At 48.8% G+C, this 19,261-nt stretch overlaps 6 protein-coding genes across 6 annotated transcripts; 2 read left to right on the plus strand and 4 right to left on the minus strand.

The window, feature by feature from the left end:
- Positions 1 to 222: 222 nt before the first annotated feature.
- VFPPC_18005 (hypothetical protein) lies at positions 223 to 462 on the minus strand (the record flags this gene model as incomplete). Its single annotated transcript, XM_022429669.1, has 1 exon — positions 223 to 462. One exon carries the CDS (start codon positions 460 to 462, stop codon positions 223 to 225), a length of 240 nt encoding a protein of 79 aa, XP_022285229.1.
- A 302-nt stretch (positions 463 to 764) lies between these two features.
- VFPPC_09780 (hypothetical protein) lies at positions 765 to 956 on the minus strand (the record flags this gene model as incomplete). Its single annotated transcript, XM_018288255.2, has 1 exon — positions 765 to 956. The coding sequence occupies one exon, from the start codon at positions 954 to 956 to the stop codon at positions 765 to 767; it is 192 nt and encodes a 63-aa protein (XP_018141142.2).
- Positions 957 to 2,066: 1,110 nt separating this feature from the next.
- Positions 2,067 to 3,991, minus strand: VFPPC_09781 (D-3-phosphoglycerate dehydrogenase 2; the record flags this gene model as incomplete). The annotated part of the gene is made up of 8 exons (XM_018288256.1): positions 2,067 to 2,095; positions 2,158 to 2,239; positions 2,294 to 2,352; positions 2,425 to 2,467; positions 2,545 to 2,654; positions 2,710 to 3,189; positions 3,312 to 3,619; positions 3,693 to 3,991. The coding sequence occupies 8 exons, from the start codon at positions 3,989 to 3,991 to the stop codon at positions 2,067 to 2,069; spliced, it is 1,410 nt and encodes a 469-aa protein (XP_018141141.1).
- A 2,301-nt stretch (positions 3,992 to 6,292) lies between these two features.
- On the minus strand, positions 6,293 to 7,766 carry VFPPC_09782 (nucleosome assembly protein Nap1; the record flags this gene model as incomplete). Its single annotated transcript, XM_018288257.1, has 5 exons — positions 6,293 to 6,343; positions 6,404 to 6,738; positions 6,791 to 7,510; positions 7,579 to 7,658; positions 7,723 to 7,766. The coding sequence occupies 5 exons, from the start codon at positions 7,764 to 7,766 to the stop codon at positions 6,293 to 6,295; spliced, it is 1,230 nt and encodes a 409-aa protein (XP_018141140.1).
- A 1,790-nt stretch (positions 7,767 to 9,556) lies between these two features.
- VFPPC_09784 (P-type ATPase) lies at positions 9,557 to 14,224 on the plus strand (the record flags this gene model as incomplete). The annotated part of the gene is made up of 13 exons (XM_018288259.1): positions 9,557 to 9,694; positions 9,761 to 10,690; positions 10,745 to 10,879; positions 10,930 to 10,996; positions 11,059 to 11,190; positions 11,240 to 12,111; positions 12,169 to 12,322; positions 12,370 to 12,702; positions 12,770 to 12,852; positions 12,913 to 13,047; positions 13,099 to 13,331; positions 13,407 to 13,876; positions 13,938 to 14,224. The coding sequence occupies 13 exons, from the start codon at positions 9,557 to 9,559 to the stop codon at positions 14,222 to 14,224; spliced, it is 3,969 nt and encodes a 1,322-aa protein (XP_018141138.1).
- Positions 14,225 to 17,787: 3,563 nt separating this feature from the next.
- On the plus strand, positions 17,788 to 18,970 carry VFPPC_14652 (ubiquitin-conjugating enzyme; the record flags this gene model as incomplete). The annotated part of the gene is made up of 3 exons (XM_018292420.1): positions 17,788 to 17,851; positions 17,979 to 18,276; positions 18,364 to 18,970. The coding sequence occupies 3 exons, from the start codon at positions 17,788 to 17,790 to the stop codon at positions 18,968 to 18,970; spliced, it is 969 nt and encodes a 322-aa protein (XP_018141135.1).
- Positions 18,971 to 19,261: the final 291 nt, after the last annotated feature.

Raw genomic sequence — 19,261 nt, forward strand, 5'->3', positions numbered from 1 at the left:
CCAACCATGAAGTCAAAATGCCAGGGAAAGCGTCCTCAAATAACATGGTTGTACGGAATATCATGCAGCTTTGGCAAATAGAGTCTGGTGCGCATTTCTTTTTTTATCTTCCAAAGGACGAGCAAAGCGATGGATGAACGTTATTAAGGCTGCGCTTTGGATCGTTATGCGTGTACATGTACCCAAAATTACATCTGCTACTCCGTACTCCCTACAGAATGGTCAAACCACCGATCCGCTCCTGACGCGTTTCCCCATGCCTCCTTCTCCAAAACGGACCCGGCCCAAACGCATGAGCTGCCTAATCACCACAAAGGGGTTGGGGTTTGGCCCGATGCTGCGCAACAATACTTGATGCTGAATGTTGACCATTGAAACCCTGACGGTGTGGTTGACGCAGGAAACTTTAGAAAGTACATATGTAGAGAACTCACTAGCTTCCACTGGTAGAGTCAATGCCATTTGATGCCATCTACCTACCTAGGTAGGTAGGTAGGCACACGAGATATTTCGACTTCATTCCACTTCCAAGTTTGCAAGTGATCTAAAATTATGAAGCTTCCGCCGAGCCTTCAGTGTGTTAACATACCCTGGCCATTTCAATGTTTGGTTGTAACGGCAACAGGGCGCTCCCTAATCTCGTGCAAGATAAGGTACGGAAGTCCGTCATATGTACCTGACAACATTGAAGCCTTATCGCGACTTATCAAACCACATGCGAGAACATACCAGACAATTATAGACTTGTAAATTCGCGACGAAGTTCAGCGCAGAACGGGCTGGTTGTGCCTTACTTTACATGTACGTATACAGGCAATAAGTGGCATCCAGTTCGCTTGTCCACTCGCTTGTCCGGGCACTGTTACATGGTGCATATAGCACTCCTGGCACGTATTTGAGAAACCTTTGAGGCAAGTCAAGTGTAGAAGCTTCATTGGCCTCGGGAGATTGAACATCAAATAGAGGATACAGTGGGCTAGAGTGAATATAGCCCGAGTCCACCGCCGACTTTACACCAACGCCTCGTCATCAGACAAGTTACATGTTGTATAATGCACTGTGCATCTCGCTCGGTCCGATCGTGCCAAGCCGGTCATGTAAAATACGACTCAGCCCTGGCCACGCTCCATAGTAGGTATTCGACAACAGTCCAAATAGAAACACCAGGCTCGCAAATTCCGCATTAAAGCACATCAGAACTGAAGACTACAGTGTAACCCTAAATGCGGCGAGCTGATCCCAATCAATGTCCATTATTTGTGTCTTCAACTCGGATTTGTGCCACGCCCAGGAGATTCACAGGCAAGGGCAGGGCAAGTTGGAACAGGGAGATGCCAAAATACTAAAGTCAAGTAGGAACATTCAATGTTGACGCTCGCAAAGTTGACCAACCAACACAGCTGCCTCCTTAAGCTGATCTTTTTCGCTCGCTCTGGGGGCAATGCGCCCAGACATCATATTATCATCCCATGAACATGCGCTATATCTCTAATCAGAGAGTCTAGGGACTTGATCCAGGCACTCCAATTTACATTACACAGACCTCACAATCTCAGGTCCCAGCGTCAATTCTGAAACGTACCCCAGCTCTCATTCTACGGGCAACAAGCAAGCGACATTGTCAAAGCTGAGACCAAGCTGCTGCAGCATCGGTTCGGATGTCTGACCCGATCAATTTATTTTGACTCTCAAAATATCAATGATTAATCAATAACCCACCAATAGATATTGATGATTCCAGAAACAGAATGTTTCTCCATAACTACCTCAATTGGGATCCTACGTTCTAGGTATTTTGTTCATGTGCGTCCTTTTATTGTTCAATTCATGCCTCCATATTTAAAGTTGTTGTTGAGCTCAACTCTATAATTATGCCAACCATAACACCGATGTGTCCTTTGCAATCCCAAACGCCGCAAATCCGGAGCTAGCTCCAGGCATAATAGTTTGTGCAGTGCAAGTGTCTGTTTGTGCACCAGAGATCCGTGACCATCATCAATTTCAGCACGTTGAGTGCCGTCGTCCAGGTCTATCGATACCCGACCAAATTCCGATCGCCCAGTATTCTAATACAACACTCGCGTCATAATGCAGGCTGATGGTCCCATAGGATTAGGAGCTGGTATAAAAGACATATCAGAGGGTAGAGATACTTACAGCTCAAGGCTTCTAGATTGTCGGTAATGTCTTTGATTTCCTCATAGCGAACATTACTGATATCCGCCATCAAGTAGGCAACCTAGTAAACCATGTTAGCGAATTTCTCCAGATGGCTCTCGAGACGGTAACTTACATCGCCTTTGCTATCACTGATTTGTTTATCAACATTATGGTCCCCCAGAATCTCGTTTACTGCCGAGAAAATTAGTTCAACATCTCTCGGCCCATATAATTCATGGGTGTGCGCATTCCCAGCCCACTTACCCTTTCGCAGAACCCCAGGGACATTGCGGTGAATGTAGATGACCTAAAGAAGAACAAACATTAGCAAACAAGGATGCCCTTGTATGCAACTATAGTGTCGCATTGTTGAGAACTTCTTACTCTGGCGTGATTTGGCTCATCCAGTGTGAGTGATCTCAGCTGGGCTTCAGGCATGTTGACACTTCCCAGAGTGATACCTTGGTTGATGTAACGAACAAGGGCATCGGCGACTTCACACAACGGTTAACAGCATGTCTAAATTGTCACTACAGCGGACCTTCTTACCCTCGATGCCAATTGCACGTTGTGCTTCCTCCGTACTACCTCCAATATGTGGAGTGAGAATTATGTTCGTCAAGGAGCGGAGATCTTCGGCCCATTGATTTAGGTTGTTGGTGAAATAGTCTCCATTGGCAGCAGGCTCATTGGGGTACACATCAAGGGCCGCTCCTGCAACTTTCCCAGATCGCATCGCCTTGACCAGAGCAGGGATGTCCACAACAGTGCCTCTGCTGGCGTTTATAAGATACGATCCAATCTTCATCTTTTCGAATTGAGCCGTTGAAATCATGCCTCGAGTCTCCGGAAGGTCCGGCACGTGGAGTGTGACGAAATCTGCCTCTTCGAGAAGATTTTCCAAGGTTGGAACCTGGCGAGACGTTCCGAGAGCCATTAAGGTAACCACGTCATAGTAGATTACATTCATGCCCATGGCTTCCGCGAGAACTGAAAGCTGCGAGCCGATATGGCCGTATCCGACAATGCCTGCATACATAGAATGTCAGTATTGAAAGATCAGAAAAACATGCTGTATTTCTATAGCTCGGTAGGCGAATATCTAGGTCACCGAGAGGGTAGCAATTTTGGCTGAGGGACAAATCTCTTACCTAGAGTCTTGCCTCGAATCTCCCAGCACTTTGCGCTGACCTTGTTCCAAGTTCCACGGTGCATTTCATTAGACCGATCTCCCAGTTGACGGGCAAGGGTGATGATCTCTGCAATTACAAGCTCTGCAACGCTCCGAGAGTTGGCAAAGGGTGAGTTGAAGACCGAAATGCCATGGCGAGCGGCGTACTCAAGATCAACCTGGTTCGTCCCAATACAAAAGCATCCAACAACTAGAAGATTTTTGGCCTCTCTCAGCACGCGCTCGTTCAATTTTGTCTTCGATCGGATACCGATGACATGCACGTCACTGCGCAGCTTCGAAGTCAGATACTCGATGTCTTTGATAGGATGTTGCTTGCGCCATGCTTTTGTCGACTTACCGAATCTTTGCAATCAGCTGATCTTCAGGGAGAGAGGTTTTTAGTGCCTCCACTTGGTAACCTTGTCCTCGGAGAATCTCTTGGCCGGTAGTGTTCACGTTCTCTAGTAGGAGGATTTTGATATCTTGAGTATTGAACGGCTTCAGTTGCTTGGGTGCAACCCGATGAGCTAGTGCCCCGCCCCAGCTATTCGGCGGGGATTGGAAAGTGATTGTTGGTGAAGTCGACAAATTATTCTGGTCCCAGCTATGGGATACCGTCCTCGACGCAGCCGTATGAATATCGACGGGAGGCGTCATGACGAAATAATTTAACGACAAGAGATCAAAGTCGAGAGGTCAACGGCGAGTGTTGCACTTGTGACGTTTAGACACGAGGGATGGTGGGGTGTGGGATACGCAATCCAGAGTATTTAAGTAAATTTCCATCTAGTGCCGGGGCATCGGCTTCGACCTGGTTCCTGCAAACATTTCAGGTACCTAGGTACTTGGGTACAAGACAGTATCGGAAGTACTGAGAAAGCTCGTGGGTGGATGTGCTCACATGCAGACTGGCAAACAAAACCACTGGTTGACTCAATTTCTGGCACTCCGTGGGGTCCTCCGATTCTGGCGCTACGTCCATATGCATTCGCAGCGGACCAGACAGCTTCCTGCACGTCCATCGGCTAGATATCCCTATTAGGTGTCCAATTGAGGTAACTCCTTCAGATAAGACGCCATGCATTAATGATACATTGCAAATACAGTACATCTCCATTCATCAAGTGCCTATCCCTCACCCACGTCAGATACACGCGGAGGTATTTATTGCGCTCTGCTGAAATGGCATCCTTCGCTGCGGCAATGATAGGCTACGATTGGATGGGCTGAACATTTCACATCATACACATAGGAGCACAGGGAGACCTTCTCTACCTACTAGGTAGGTAGCAGGTATCCAGGTGGAAACAGAATGTGCCCTCGGTTTGGCAATGCCGTCTCGTCTGACGGCGGGTTGTTCAACACTCTACCAGACGAGAGTGATACAATAATAGCACGGCGCCAGCTGCCTCATCTCATCAAAATTGCGGCGACAGTCTGACTCGCGAGCACCGGAGAAAATTTTTGCGTAGTTGTTGGTGCACTCAATGTTCTGCTTAGGTGCATGTGGTCCCGTCATTGATATCGGGGGCTCCTGGTATCAGAAAGATCCAACCAGACTGGACATTTGAACTCGGAGCTTGTGAGGACCCTGACGCATGCAATCTGCTAGTCCCGCCAATGCTGATTTGGATTGACCTCAAACTGCTTTTATGCACCTACTCAGGTAGATTCTTACCTATCCCATTTGAGACTATCCTAGACTGCCATCTTCCAGTGACAATGACTCTATGTCCTCCGATGTACGGACCCAGAGGGAAGTAGACTGGAGCATTGATGGCATGCGCCAAAGCTTCAACAGCCCCCCAAATCTCCATCGGCCCACCTTGACCTTCAAGTTGACGGGACTGGCAACACCCTGTGAATATGCCAACACCCTTGCTGTTGTTCCGAATTTTAGGCGACTGCTGTGGATTTTGTTGTTTGACACGACCAAAATCCCCAGTCATGTAGTCGTTTTTCTTTTTACCTTATGCAGTTTGCTTTGACATCTTCATGTCCTACACGGAGGCCCTGGGAATCCGTACCAGCTCACATCCTTCAATGTTATTCCTACTCCAGCCCCCAATTGTCCCCTGACTGGTATACTTAGAACTTTATGGGCTGCATTACAATGTTGGTTGGGAGGAGGCAACGCTATCCCCTTTTCAGCAGCACCGCTACCAGTCAAGTTCAAATCCCACTTTTGTCTGCAAGTATCTGCAGCCGCATGCAGCTTGGCAAACCTGAAGCAGGGTCGCCGACGCTGAACGGAATTGACGGGGTGTGATCAACCAGATGACGCCGGTGCCTCCTTCAACTTGCCCATTGACATCAATATCGCAGCATGTTAACATCAACCCAGATTTCGTTGGGTGTGATTGATTGCCCTCCGGAGCGATTCCAACAAGGTGGAGCGACTGCACAATTCAAATGTCCAAATAACACGACGAGAAGCCATCAGCCGGGACCCAGAGAGTGTGGTATATATATTTACAAAAGAGCGCCAGATCTTATTCAAGTCACCTTTGCGATTGGGGCCCCTCATGCTTTGTTCCTAGATCGAATGCAGGACTTGCTCTGGCACTGCTAACATATTGGATGGTCTATCTTGTTCAAAAGAGTCAATGTTGCGTGGTGGTCCCTTCTCTTTAAATAAAAGGGTTGACGCATCAAGGTGCCGTCACGAAATGTCGCGAAGAAAGAAATACATCCGCCAATCCTCTTACGCCATTTTTTGCGTGTCTATGAAATCAATCCAGAGCTCTCAGAACTATTCCTTGATAAGCTTCCACCATTTGCTGAGCCAGCGTTACACTCCTTATAAACGAAGTTCGTTACAGGTGCGCACGCCGGTCGATATAAATTAATTTCGTCTTGCGATTGATCCAACCAGTTGCTTCAGACCGGCGGTCAAAGCTATGCTTTAACAAAAAAAAAAGAAAACAAAGAGTACCATTTCCGAAGCAAGTTAGTTGCTCAGCTTTGCTTACACTCAGCGGCCTCCTGCTTGGGTTTCCCGGATTCATCCTAGTAGTATATCGTTAGATCTATTTGATGGAGCGGAGAAATTTAGGTGTGTGGCCTCACCTCTTCGTCGGACTCCTCGTCCTCATCGTGGTCCTCGCTCATGTCGTCCTCGTCCTCATCCTCGTCCTCGTCGAAGTCCTCACCATCCAGATCATCTTCGTCGAAGTCTTCTTCGAAAGCAAGGGCTTCGCCAGTAAACCAATCAATAGCTCGAGGGATGAGTTTTTCTTTAATATCCTCGCCCAGCTGATAATCCAATTCCAGTCGGTCTTCAATATCAGCAACGGCGTCCTCGTCCTCCGGTTCGTCATCGTTGGGGGCTTGTGGTGGCGAGAAGAAATTGAAGAATGATTCCGTGGGGACCGTTTTCTTGACAATACGGGTCTGGTTTGTGTCTGCACGGCTGTCAGCAATCAAATTCCACTAGAAGTCGACTTTGTGTCATACTCTTGTTTCTCTGCTTCTTGGCTTCGACACGGACGGTCAAATCTTGGCCAGCGTGCCATTCAATCTTGTCGCCCTCTGCGTGATCATAGATAAAGTCACCGCCATAGCCACTTTCGTTCTGGTAAAAGTATGTCTTGGTGATGGACTTGTTAGCGAAGAACTCGTTCTCCGCGAATTCAAAGATGAGACGGAAGCCAGGCTTGTCGAGATACTCCATGCGAATGTCCGTCAGGTGCTTTAAGGCGGCTTCATCTCGGTCGGTGATCATTTCGGCAAGGGTCGTCTGGTTCTTCATGGCTGACAGCCAGAACTCGGGGATTCCAGCAACGTCCTCGGCAACGTCGCTCTGCTTTGGTGCACTTTCGTCAGGAGCTCCTTGGGCCTGGAGCTGTTCGTCCTCGTTATCCCCAGCCTTGACCTCGTCTTCGGTTGGCTCCGCATTGCCATTGACAATGGCAGCCCGTTTCTCATAAAGCGGTGTGAATTTGGCAAAGTATTTCTTCTCGAGCTCGAGAACTTCCTTCTGGAACTCGTCTTCGAGCTTGGAGTGCTCTTGCTGGACGCCACGAAGGCCTGCAACTCGGCGACGGACTGCCGGAGGGAGTGACTCGATATAACCTGAAGAGCGACCAATGAGTGAGCCTAGCCGACCCTGTATCATTTGGACAAGCTTCGGGTTCTGGGCGAAGATGGCAGCGGCAGCCGCGCGATCCATGTCTTCTGTCGTGACAGTTAGATACCTAGGTATGCAACGAAACTTAATCGATGGTCAAGGGTGGGATTTCTACCTTCTTTGATGCTGGCCACCCCAGGCTGCTGAGCATGAGAGGAGATGGGCGCATTCGTGGCCGGAGTGTTCTGCGGCGTGCTGGAGGTGGGGTAATTAGCATGATCGAGCCACAGCTGTGTGTTTGGACTGGAAGGTGACTCACGGAGCCGTCAGATCAGGACGCTTATTTCTAATCGGTTCAGCCATTTTGCTTGCTGGGCACAAACAAGAACACGACTTGTGTAGTTGGCAAGTGGGTGTTCGAGATGATGGGAGAGCGAGGTTTGCGAATGGAATGAAGGAGATGAAGGAGGGAGAAGGTTGAGGCGAGAACCCGCTCTTTTGGTGGTTGGCTAAATTTCGGTGGGGGGGCGATAAACTTGCAAAAAAAAAAATTGGGTGCGGTCTGGTGGGAGACTTCAGGTTGTTGAGCCTGCCTGTGTCAAATGGTTTTTCCTGGTGAGCGGCCGCCCCTCCTCCCCAAACGAGTGATGCTGGTTGAAGGGAGGAAGGGGGCGCGGCGCCGGTACTTGCCGTGGCAATCATCCGCACAGTGCCAAAGTTCCGTTTCTGGTGCTCCCAGCTTTCAGTGTTTGGTTTTAGAGACAACCTGCATGCAGATGCATTCGCAGGCTTCAAACTGGTTCGCATACATGTATGTCCAGTTCAGGCAACCTGCGTTCCAGTGGCTTCTTTCAGGGCACGCGACGATAGTACACGTTAGGTGTCCCAAAGCAAGGGTTGGGCATTCGGCTTTTGCCAACATACCTGCCTACCTACCTAGGTAGGTAGATACCTCGATACGTTTCTTGATAGATCATGGGCAGCCTGCTATCCAGTTCCTACCTAGGTACGCACATCCTGACCTGCTCTGGGCAGCGCCATGGATGACTCTGGATGACCCTCGGCCCTCTTATCTCGACAGCTGGATGTCAGTGGCAATGCATTTTTGGTGGCCTGCACTTCCACACTTCGGTGCTTATCGCACGCTTGAACCAGTGTCGCATTCCCATGCGGACATTCTGACGTTGGCCTCATTGGAGCTGTGTTTCGTACATTTGGCGTCGTCACCGTCGAGCATATCTGGCTATACTATAATCATGGGTGGATTCATGTGTAATAATAACATGTTTTGTGACTCTTTCGTGTAGGCTGGTTGCACTGCTTTTGAGTGGATAGACATATCGCAAACCCCAACAAGGACAACAGTGAACATCCAAGAGAGAGCCAGCCACCAGCTGTGATCACATCACCATTTATTTAATTACCATCCGGGAAACTGTACTAGACGGGGGCCAGGGTGAGATTTCGCTCGTGGATTGGATGTGTCCACGCCACAGACAAGAAGCAGCTCCAGAAAAACGGTGTACAAAACGGCGTTGGCACATCGTCTGTAGGGTAGCCGGCCATGCGGGTGACCGAAAACATCACACACGGCAGACCAAACAACATGAGTAGAGTGTGCGATGTTTTCGGTCATCCCTTGCCGGTCAGTCATTCGCCTTGAGGGCAGGGACATAAGTGACTACCTGTGTACTCCGTACCTACGTAGCCAATGACAAAAATATCAGCGTGCCTGGAACGAGTATCCCGAGACGAAGAAGTGGACAAGAGGCAACAATTTCATCGTTGTGGCTATGACTTCCACGCTGGGGCCGTCACACATTGAATATTTGTTGTTTCAGAGCAACAGCGGAACTGGGTGCTGGTATGCATGTTGTCAGATCTGGCCGGACCAATGTATTTATTCGCTGGTGGGGTACTAGGTACCTGGGTACCTATAGCCTTTCATTCGGTCGGTACCGGCTCCCGGCAGGCGAGTTTAAACCTACCTCGACAACGAAGCAAAATTATTTCCAACGTTGAGACTGGAGAAATAGCTCCCCCTCGTTCTATTCCTGGCGCTGCAGCCTCATCGTTTATCACCAGTCCAATTGAAATCTCGACCCGGACCTCATAGATATGCAACGGGAGCGACCGAGGTGAGAGATTAGGTGATGGATCATGACGACGTCCCCAAGGTGAGGCGCGGAGACGGCGCATCTGTGGCAAGTGGTCCAGCAGCTCTATACCGCCTGAACTCAAATCAGAGCAGTTCCAGCGTATTCGAAGATGTTGAAATGGCACATGACGAGGTACCGATATTCTGCTCCAGTAGACATCCTAGCCAGGTGTGGCCGAACTAACCTAACAACTCGCAGCTTTATTCTGGCCCAGTAGCCGAGAGCTTACCCAGCAGTGTTTCCGCGTTTTCACACCGACGAGCACGTGCCGGTTCAACCGCAAGCTTCACATATTACGAGGAGCCCGATCTGCCGGAAGAGAGTGAAGAGCCCGAAGCCTTTGCCGACCTCAGCGAAAGTTTCGTCAGGCGGAGCATTAGTGATCTCGGCGACCTCGAGTTTGGCATTGAGGACGAGGAGGACTCAGCAGACCGCGAATACCTGGCAACACACGATGATTACATGCTCAGACGCTGCTCCTCGACACAGTCACGCGACTCTGTCCATGCACGCCTTCTTCGAAGAGACAGTACGGCCACTGCGGCGAGTGCCCGACCCGATGGCAGGAGTAGTCAAAAGGTGTACATGGCGAATGAGGACTTGACTATCGTTGTGGCCGGGTTTCAGACTAGTACCGCTGGTCTCTTGATCTATATAATTATATGTCTTCTCACCGGCGGAACGGCATTTCTTCTGCTCCGCTGGTTGCCACGATGGTATATTGCCCTCGTTGGGCGATCTTGTCCACTAAGGAAATGTGACTGGGTTGTTATCGAAAACCAATGGGGGGAACTGGTTGTTATCCACGTTACGGCTAAAGAGTATGGCAGGCCAGTTTCGTCCGTATTTGGCATACCCGAGAAGCCATTTTTGTATGAGCTGGATGACGACAGTGACCCGCCCATAGACAATCTTCGTTCGCTGGACTATCGATATGTGCGACTTTACTTTCATCCGATCAAGGACAGGTTTGTCATGTCCACAGGCTGGAAAGACCCGGAATGGACAGATGCACGTCTTGTTCGATCTGGGTTGGACAGTGATGATAAATCTACTCGCGAAGTCATATTTGGTGCCAACTTGATAGACATCGAACAGAAATCTACCAGCCAGCTGCTTGTAGACGAGGTACCCATGGCATACTGATTTACAAGGAGTGAACAAGACTAACTCCTGGACCAGGTTCTTCATCCATTCTATATATTTCAAATTGCGAGCTTGATTCTGTGGTCCATGGATTCGTATTACTACTATGCCGCATGTATCTTCATTATGTCCGTGGCGAGCATTTCCGCGACATTACTCGAGACACGAGCTGTAAGTATGGGCGGAGATTAGGAAGTTGACCGCGGGTCTAACATACTCAGACAATGTTGCGACTTCGGGAAATATCGCGGTTCGAATGCGATGTTCGAGTTCTTCGAAATGGGTTTTGTATGACATCGCTGAAGTGGCCACATTATGCTGACACAGGAAGGAAACTAACGCAATACCAGGGAAATATGTCTCATCCAGTGACCTTGTCCCCGGGGACATTTATGAACTGAGCGACCCGAACCTGACACAGCTCCCAAGTGACAGCCTCTTACTCACCGGTGATTGTATCGTCAACGAGAGCATGCTCACAGGTAAGGAGTCTCCGCCATTGCTGACGCAGGGCGCATCTAACGTGAGCAGGTGAGTCTGTCCCGGTTTCTAAAATCCCTGCCACGGACGACACTTTGCGCACCATGGACCTCGCCGCCTCTTCCGTATCCCCTGAGATTGCTCGGCACTTCCTGTACTGCGGTACCAAAATTATTCGGACTAGGCGACCGCAGGAAGACCAAGATGGAGATGCCGTAGCTCTAGCTCTTGTTGTGAGAACCGGCTTCAACACAACCAAGGGGGCTCTGGTTCGATCAATGCTCTTTCCAAAGCCTTCAGGCTTCAAATTTTACCGAGACTCGTTCAGATACATCAGTGTCATGGCTATCATTGCCATGCTGGGGTTTATCGGGTCATTCGTCAATTTTTTGAGGCTTGAACTTGCATGGCATTTCATCATTGTTCGTGCGCTGGATTTAATCACGATAGTGGTACCGCCTGCTCTTCCGGCAACGTTGACGATCGGCACAAATTTCGCGCTCTCGCGGCTGAAATCCAAACAAATCTTTTGCATTAGTCCTCAAAGAGTCAATGTGGGAGGTAAAATAGATATAATGTGCTTTGATAAAACTGGTACGTTGACAGAGGACGGTCTCGACGTGCTCGGCCTTCGTGTCAGCTTGGGAGACATGAACAAATTTGGTGAGCTCATATCTAGGGCTCCTTTACTTGGAAATAGGGGCGACGTGTTGAGGAATAAGTCCACTGTTCAAGCCGCGCTTTACACCATGGCAACTTGCCACTCTCTCAGATCAGTTGATGGAGAGCTCGTTGGCGATCCCCTGGATCAAAAAATGTTTGAATTTACTGGCTGGTCGTTTGAGGAGGGAAGTCAAAGGTCTGCGGAAGTCGATGATGATGAGCAAAGTGGATTGACGCCGTCCGTTGCACGTCCACCTGACGTATGAGACCTCTTTCAACTTGTAACATGTCCCTGGTACTAACACAACGAGACAAAGAAATCTATCGAGCTGGGAGTATTGAAATCGTTTGAGTTCGTCTCCCAGCTTCGGCGAGCGAGCGTTATCACACGACATTTTGGCCAGAAAAGCGGAGATATTTTTGTCAAAGGGGCCCCGGAGGCGATGAAGGAAATATGTCGCCCGGAAAGCTGTAGGTTTAACCATGAGCATTTGTGCCGCAGGGCTGACTCCCAGTAGTTCCTCATGAATATGATGAGTTGCTCTCGTACTATACACACAAGGGCTATCGAGTGATTGGTTGTGCTACTAGACACCTTCCACGACTCAGTTGGGTCAAGGCACAAAAAATGACTCGATCTGAGGTTGAGAGCAATCTTGAGTTTGTGGGATTCATTATATTCGAGAACAAATTGAAGCCTGAAACGGCGGGAGTTTTGAAAGAACTCCTGAGCTCAAATATCGGCGCAGTCATGGTAACCGGCGACAATATACTGACAGCCATCAGCGTCGCTCGCGAGTCTGGAATGCTCGATCCACAAGCGCATTGTTTTGTACCACGATTTGTGCGAGGTATGTTATCATGTCCCCCGGCATGACCAAAAAGTAAACTGACAAACTCTGATTTCTTTTTATATAGGAGATGCGCGGGACCCTATGGCCGAGCTGCAATGGGAGAGCATCGACAATAGTCGCTTTTGCCTTGACAAGGCAACCTTGCTGGTGAGTTTCTCCCAAGCTGTGAGAAGTTGACTTGTTCATTCCTCTGACCTTGTGGCAAAGCCGCTTCCTGCGCCTCCTGAGGAAGATGTTTCTTTAGCATATGATGTCTCCAACTTGCGTAACTATTCATTAGCAGTGAGCGGGGAGGCTTTCCGTTGGATCGTGGATTACTCGCCCCCGGAAGTTTTACAACGCGTACGTCTTGAACTGCTATTACATATGATTTGAAGCTGACCCGGAGCATAGATGCTGATCCAAGGGAGAGTATTCGCCAGGATGTCTCCGGATGAAAAGCACGAACTGGTGGAAAAACTTCAGAGTATTGACTATTGCTGTGGCTTCTGTGGCGACGGGGCCAATGATTGTGGCGCCTTGAAAGCTGCTGATGTAGGCATATCCCTGTCTGAAGCAGAAGCTTCCGTTGCTGCTCCTTTCACTTCTCGCGTATTTGATATTCGTTGTGTTGTTGAGGTTATCAGGTATGTTATCCATGCCCTATCCAGTGAAACCCACGCCCCCCCCTCTCATCGTTCTCAAATTCTAACGATGACCAGAGAAGGAAGAGCAGCGCTTGTGACCAGCTTCAGCTGCTTCAAATACATGAGCTTGTATTCCGCCATACAGTTCACTTCCGTCAGCTTTCTCTATGCCAAGGCATCCAATTTGGGCGACTTTCAATTTCTGTTCATTGATTTGCTACTGATTCTGCCCATCGCTATATTCATGGGCTGGACCGGACCATCCCCTACACTCTGTAGAAAGCGGCCGACGGCAGATCTAGTGTCTCGTAAAGTTTTAACGCCGCTGCTGGGTCTCATGGCCATATGCGTGTTTTTCCAAGGAGCTGCTTTTCTAACTGTGAGAGAGCAGCCGTGGTACAAAGCACCCAAAATTGGGCATGATGAACCGAATATTAAAAACTCTGAGAACACAGCCCTCTTCTTGTCGTCTTGCTTCGAGTATATCCTGTCGGGGGTTATCTTAAATGCTGGACCGCCTTTTAGGCAGAGCAGCGCCAAGAACTGTAAGACAACCTTGCCGAGCTCCCAATTTGAGACGTTGGGTATTTGCTGACCATAATTTAGGGCCGTTCGCTCTTACCGTAACTGCAGCATTGATTATCACCCTGTACATGATTATTGGCCCTGCTCATTGGATGAAGAAATTAATGGAACTAAGTCATATGGACTGGGATTACAAACTATTTCTCATAATATTGGGGCTAGCCTACTTTGCTTTTGCTTGGTTCTTTGAGAAATATGTGTCTGGAAGATTAGCAAGAGCAATTGGTAATCTGAGGCAGGGAATCACAGGAAGGACCAAAAATCGCAAGAGGTATAAAGTAATTCGGGAGGGGATGTGGAAGTACTGAAAACGGTACGAGGTCATTTGTAGGATACCCAGACAAGAAAGGGCTAATACATTTATGTGGAACATTTGTCATTTGTTGAAAGCACAATGTAGCACATGGTTTGTGCAGACTTGCACAGTTGATGAATATCATGGACCTGTGTCTGATACACGAGCAACTTTGACCTCACATCCTCCAGTCCATACATGTCATTTATTGAGGTGGCATCACGGTGCTTGCATGTGGGTCGACGACTCAGCCTGGGGTGGTGGTGCAGTGGTCGTCATACCGCCAGTCTGGTTGGTGCTTCAGGTGTGTCTGAAAGTCCATGACCAAGTTGCTCCGTGTCAATTAGCAAATTCGATCCAATCGTCCCTCCCCAACAACAACGTAAGCCTTGGACTGTAAGCAGGATTTGATTGCCGTTGGATGTCTTAAGAAAAGTTGAAAACGATTCCGAATCTCGCCAATCAGAGGCTCACATTACGGACTTGACTGGTTTTAGCCCAGCTGCGTTATCGCATGCAACCTCCGCATCGACCTTCGAGAACTGACGCTGCAGTCGTGCTGAGCATTTTGTGACCGAAACCAGAGAATTAAAAAACTGAGAAACTCGGGAGTCTGTACAGCTTCGTATCGAAATTATTCAATCATGAACTACGGTATGTAGCCGAGCGGCTTTCTCCTTGCGTCCACATCAACCATACGGCGTTGGAACTAGCCAGCCATGTTGTTACCACTGGGCAAGGCAAGCCCGTTGTCTTCCTAGACAGATATTTTTGATCGTCTTCTAACTCTTGAGAGGTATTCTCCCCCTTGGCTAGACTGGATTTTGGACGGCGGATACTTGCCCCATGCTGTTATCAGATTTGGCATAAGAAAGCAGCTCCGCGAGCGACTGGACCTGATACAGAGCAAGTCTCTCAATGATGCTTACGAAGCCAAGATGGCATATATCGAGAAATTGAGATGCCAACCCATGGCTATAGCCACAGATACAGCAAATAAACAACACTATGAAGTTGGTACAGGTGTTCTTGCTGGTTGCCTAGGACCACGCATGAAATACTCCTGTTGCTTGTATCCCCAAGGCGACGAAACACTTGCACAAGCAGAGACTGCAATGCTTAGGTCTTACATCGATAAGGCAGACTTGAGAGATGGTATGGACATTCTGGATCTTGGGTAAGTTTTGACAGAACATGTTATCTTATTCGAGTGATTGGGAGTCAATGTGGGAGTACGATGCTGGCATTGCTGAAGAAAATCGTTCTAATTTGACCCATTTCAGCTGCGGTTGGGGATCGGGAGCACTATACTTTGCAGAAATGCTGCCAAACTCGAATATTGTCGCCTTCTCAAATTCTAGAACACAGAAGCAGTACATCGAAAATGAGGCGAATCGTCGAAAGTTGGAGAATGTCAGAGTGATCACTGGCGATGTGGTAGAGTATGAATTCGAACGCGGGAGCTTCGACCGAGTGGTGTCCATCGAGGTGAGTGGGACTTCACCCTCATATGAGTGCTGGCTAGAGTTCTGAACCGTTCCTAAACCTTTTTAGCTATTCGAGCACATGAAAAATTATGAGCTACTTATGGCCAAAGTTTCGCGGGCTTTAAAATTCGGCGGAAAGCTGTTTGTTCACATATTCGCGCACCGTACAACACCGTATGATTATGAAGACGGCTGGATGACGACAAACTTCTTTACGGGCGGAACTATGCCCTCCGCAGATCTGTTGCTCTACTTCCAGAGGGACTTGTGCATCAGACGTCAGTGGTGGGTGAATGGGTCACACTATTCCAAGACGTGCGAGGTAGGATCTCAAACAGCTGATTGAAAGCCGAAACGCGCCACTAAATTTACGCATAGGACTGGTTGTCGTCGATGATTTCAAATAGAGACCAGATGTGGCCGCACCTTGTTGAGACATACGGGGAACAAGACGCCTTAACTTGGTACAACCGATGGCAAATATTTTACATGGCTTGCTCAGAGTTGTTTGCGTATGGAGGAGGGGACACTTGGGGAGTTGCGCATTATCTGTTTGAGAAACAAGGGGGTGCTTAGAAGCTGTCTGTTTATAATAAGATACATGGAGCTAGACGTTCTCTTTTTGCCTGACCAATGCTCCAACTGGTTGCGTCGAACTGGCGGAATTTAGTGATCCCAAGGGTGCTTCCAGCCCATCAAAACCGGGCCTATTACTCAGAAGTTAATAAATATTCAGCAGAAATGACAAAGCGACATGTTAGGCGGCCGCAAGGCGGGACTGGTAGGGATTGGCGACGGGGGAGGTGTACCATCTCTCTTAGCTCTGTACATCAGCTGTAAAATTATGTGTGTTAGTAAAGGGACGAAAAAGTAGACTCCAAATTCATGAAATTATAATGATTGGCGCATGGTGACAGTCGAAATGATGGGCGATTGAGGGTAGCCTGGGCGTATCACTCACCCAAAACCACATTCCAGCACCGAGAGCGGTAGCTGTCAATCGATAGATAGGCGCTACATGAGGGACGGGGGGTTTTGGAGGACCCATTATGAATTACTTCGAATCGGGAATCGAGTACCGACTTGTAGTATCTTGAAAAGCGTCGTTTCGTCGTCGCTTCGGAGAGGGAGTGAAGTCGCTCTAGCAAAGTGAAAAAGTCAGCCGACTTCGTGTTGCCGGGGTAATCAATAGGAGGTGGCAGTTCGGATATAGGATTTGAAGTACCTTGAAAGGGTTAGAGGCGTCAGATGCTCTGCTGTCAATTGTCTGCCTCCGTGTTTTCCAAACCCATTTGACCACACAGACTTGTTATGGGTTGGTTGGTGTATGAAGGTCGAGTGGACGAGTCAATTCTCACTCGCTTAGTAAGTGTGCATTGCTCAGCTATAATTGGCCAGCAACCTTGCAGTCTGGAGTGACGGAATGTTGGACCACAAAGGCACCAGTCCCGTTTCGCCTAGCACCAAAAGGTCAGGTTGGTCAGTAGTAGGTGAGGTACCCGGTACATGTCTTTGCCCAGATGGCACTTGAGCAAGGTGGCAAGCACCAGACTCCAGTTCACCCGCAGCCACCAGACTTCTACGGAGTAAGTTTCTGATGTGATGATGCCTTGCCAGGCTCCGCCCAGAGCTCACCTCCCTCTGCAGCCAGTTTGCTCAGTTCTTAGTTTTTGTAAGCCTCCTAGTACTCAAAATTTATACTTAGCAAGGCGCAGAATCTCCTCTACCGCACCTAGGTAGGTATTTATGTTGCCCCTTGAAAGCCAAATTCAGCGACTGGCGAATTGCACACCCACCAAGCTGGTCTGGACACGTTGGCGACCGAGCCTCTGATGACGGACGGCCTGACCTTGTGTCCACGGCGGGGAACTTTTCTTTTCTTATTCACAAGGTTTCTATGCCAATACTACAACCATACCCTTGACATTCCATCGACGTCATATTGAACTACCTAGGTATATGCTAGGCTGGCCAGTACTGAGCGAGCTAAGTCACGCAGCGCGTTGACCCTGTCTCATCGCTGGATAGTCATCCGCCTTAAATACACCCTCTGAATTGCTTGCAGCTATCCCGTGCCCTGGTTGCAGTTATGGCGGCAACGCCGAGTGGCACTCCTCAAGTCGGTTCCAAGTCGCCGACTATTCGAAGAATAAGTAAGTGCCAGGTACCTCGAAAAACTACATAGCCTAGGTCGTAGCCCGAATATGTGGTACTGTGTCCCTTTCTGGCTGGACATGCTTTATCTCCATGATGTGTTGATGATCTGACAGTCTTGTTCAGTGCGCGAAGCGGCCGAGATCTCCAGTTCTCCCTCCCCTGACTACACGGCCGAACCTCTGGAGACTGACATATTTGAATGGCATTTCACCTTGCGAGGCCCCCCAAAGTCAGTTTACAGCGAGGGCATCTATCACGGTCGAATAGTTCTCCCACCAACATATCCGTTGCGACCACCAAGCTTTCGTTTTACTACTCCAAATGGTCGATTCGAGGCAAATCGGGAGATTTGCCTCAGTATTAGCGGGCATCACGAGGAGACATGGCAGCCAGCCTGGGGCATTCGAACTGCAATTGTAGCGTACGTTCCCACAATCCTTAGATGGGTTATTCTCCCCATCGTTGTACGTCATTGATGAGTGTGTTGACGAACTTTTCTCCCAACCAGCCTTCGGAGCTTTATGGAGACTGATGCTCGCGGACAACTTGGCGGGTTGGACACCACTGAAGAGGTTCGCCGCCGTCTTGCCCGGGAGTCCATGTCGTTTAAATGCTCTACATGTGCCCGATCGAATGGGGATATCATATCAGAATGCGAGAAACAAGCCGAAATATCAAATTCCGCGACGAAGACCAATGTCCAAATACCATCGGAATTGAGCATGGGTTGGAGAGATGAGATGGAGTCTAAAAATCAAGGCAAAGGGCATTCACCTGATCACTCCATAATTCCTCAGGATTCCGATTCAGATCTCGCAGAACTTGCAGAAGGTTTTGTCAAGACAGCATCTACCAACAGGGAACGTTCTGATCAAGCAGCTTCGTCAACTGTGGGACACACGATCACATCGGCTTCAAACGCAGAAATGCGGATACGCAGCTCTGTCGGGGCCAGCAGTGGCAGGCCACTGGCTCAGCCCCTGGAACAGCGACAAAGGCAGCTAGACACTGTTGGAACACGAGGTGACGTGGTTCCGTTGTGGATTGACAGAGCTATCGTCGCTTTAGTAATTGTTCTAGCTGCACTTGTTCTCAAGGTACTATTTGGCATCTGACTGTAGCGTTGGCGTTCTCGGAATTCCAAATCGGAACTTCTGTGCTACAAGTGCGCAGTGTTCGCGGTTGTCTTATGTGTATGGCTCGAAATGAAGTCATGCCTTTTCTTGTCACAGATCATCTTGCCTGGATACATACGCTGCTAGGGTCGGTATGCCTTGTACATTGAATACAATAATTCGGATAAACAGCCTAAGGCTGGCAAGTTCTATACTCTATGGAGGATGCAAGTCCTTCAGTTTTCCAGCAGCGTATCTATGTGGTTTAATTTTTTTTAAGTTCCCAGCGAA

This window comes from Pochonia chlamydosporia, chromosome 6, assembly GCF_001653235.2.
Source record: "Pochonia chlamydosporia 170 chromosome 6, whole genome shotgun sequence".
In the NCBI taxonomy this organism is placed as follows: domain Eukaryota; kingdom Fungi; phylum Ascomycota; class Sordariomycetes; order Hypocreales; family Clavicipitaceae; genus Pochonia; species Pochonia chlamydosporia.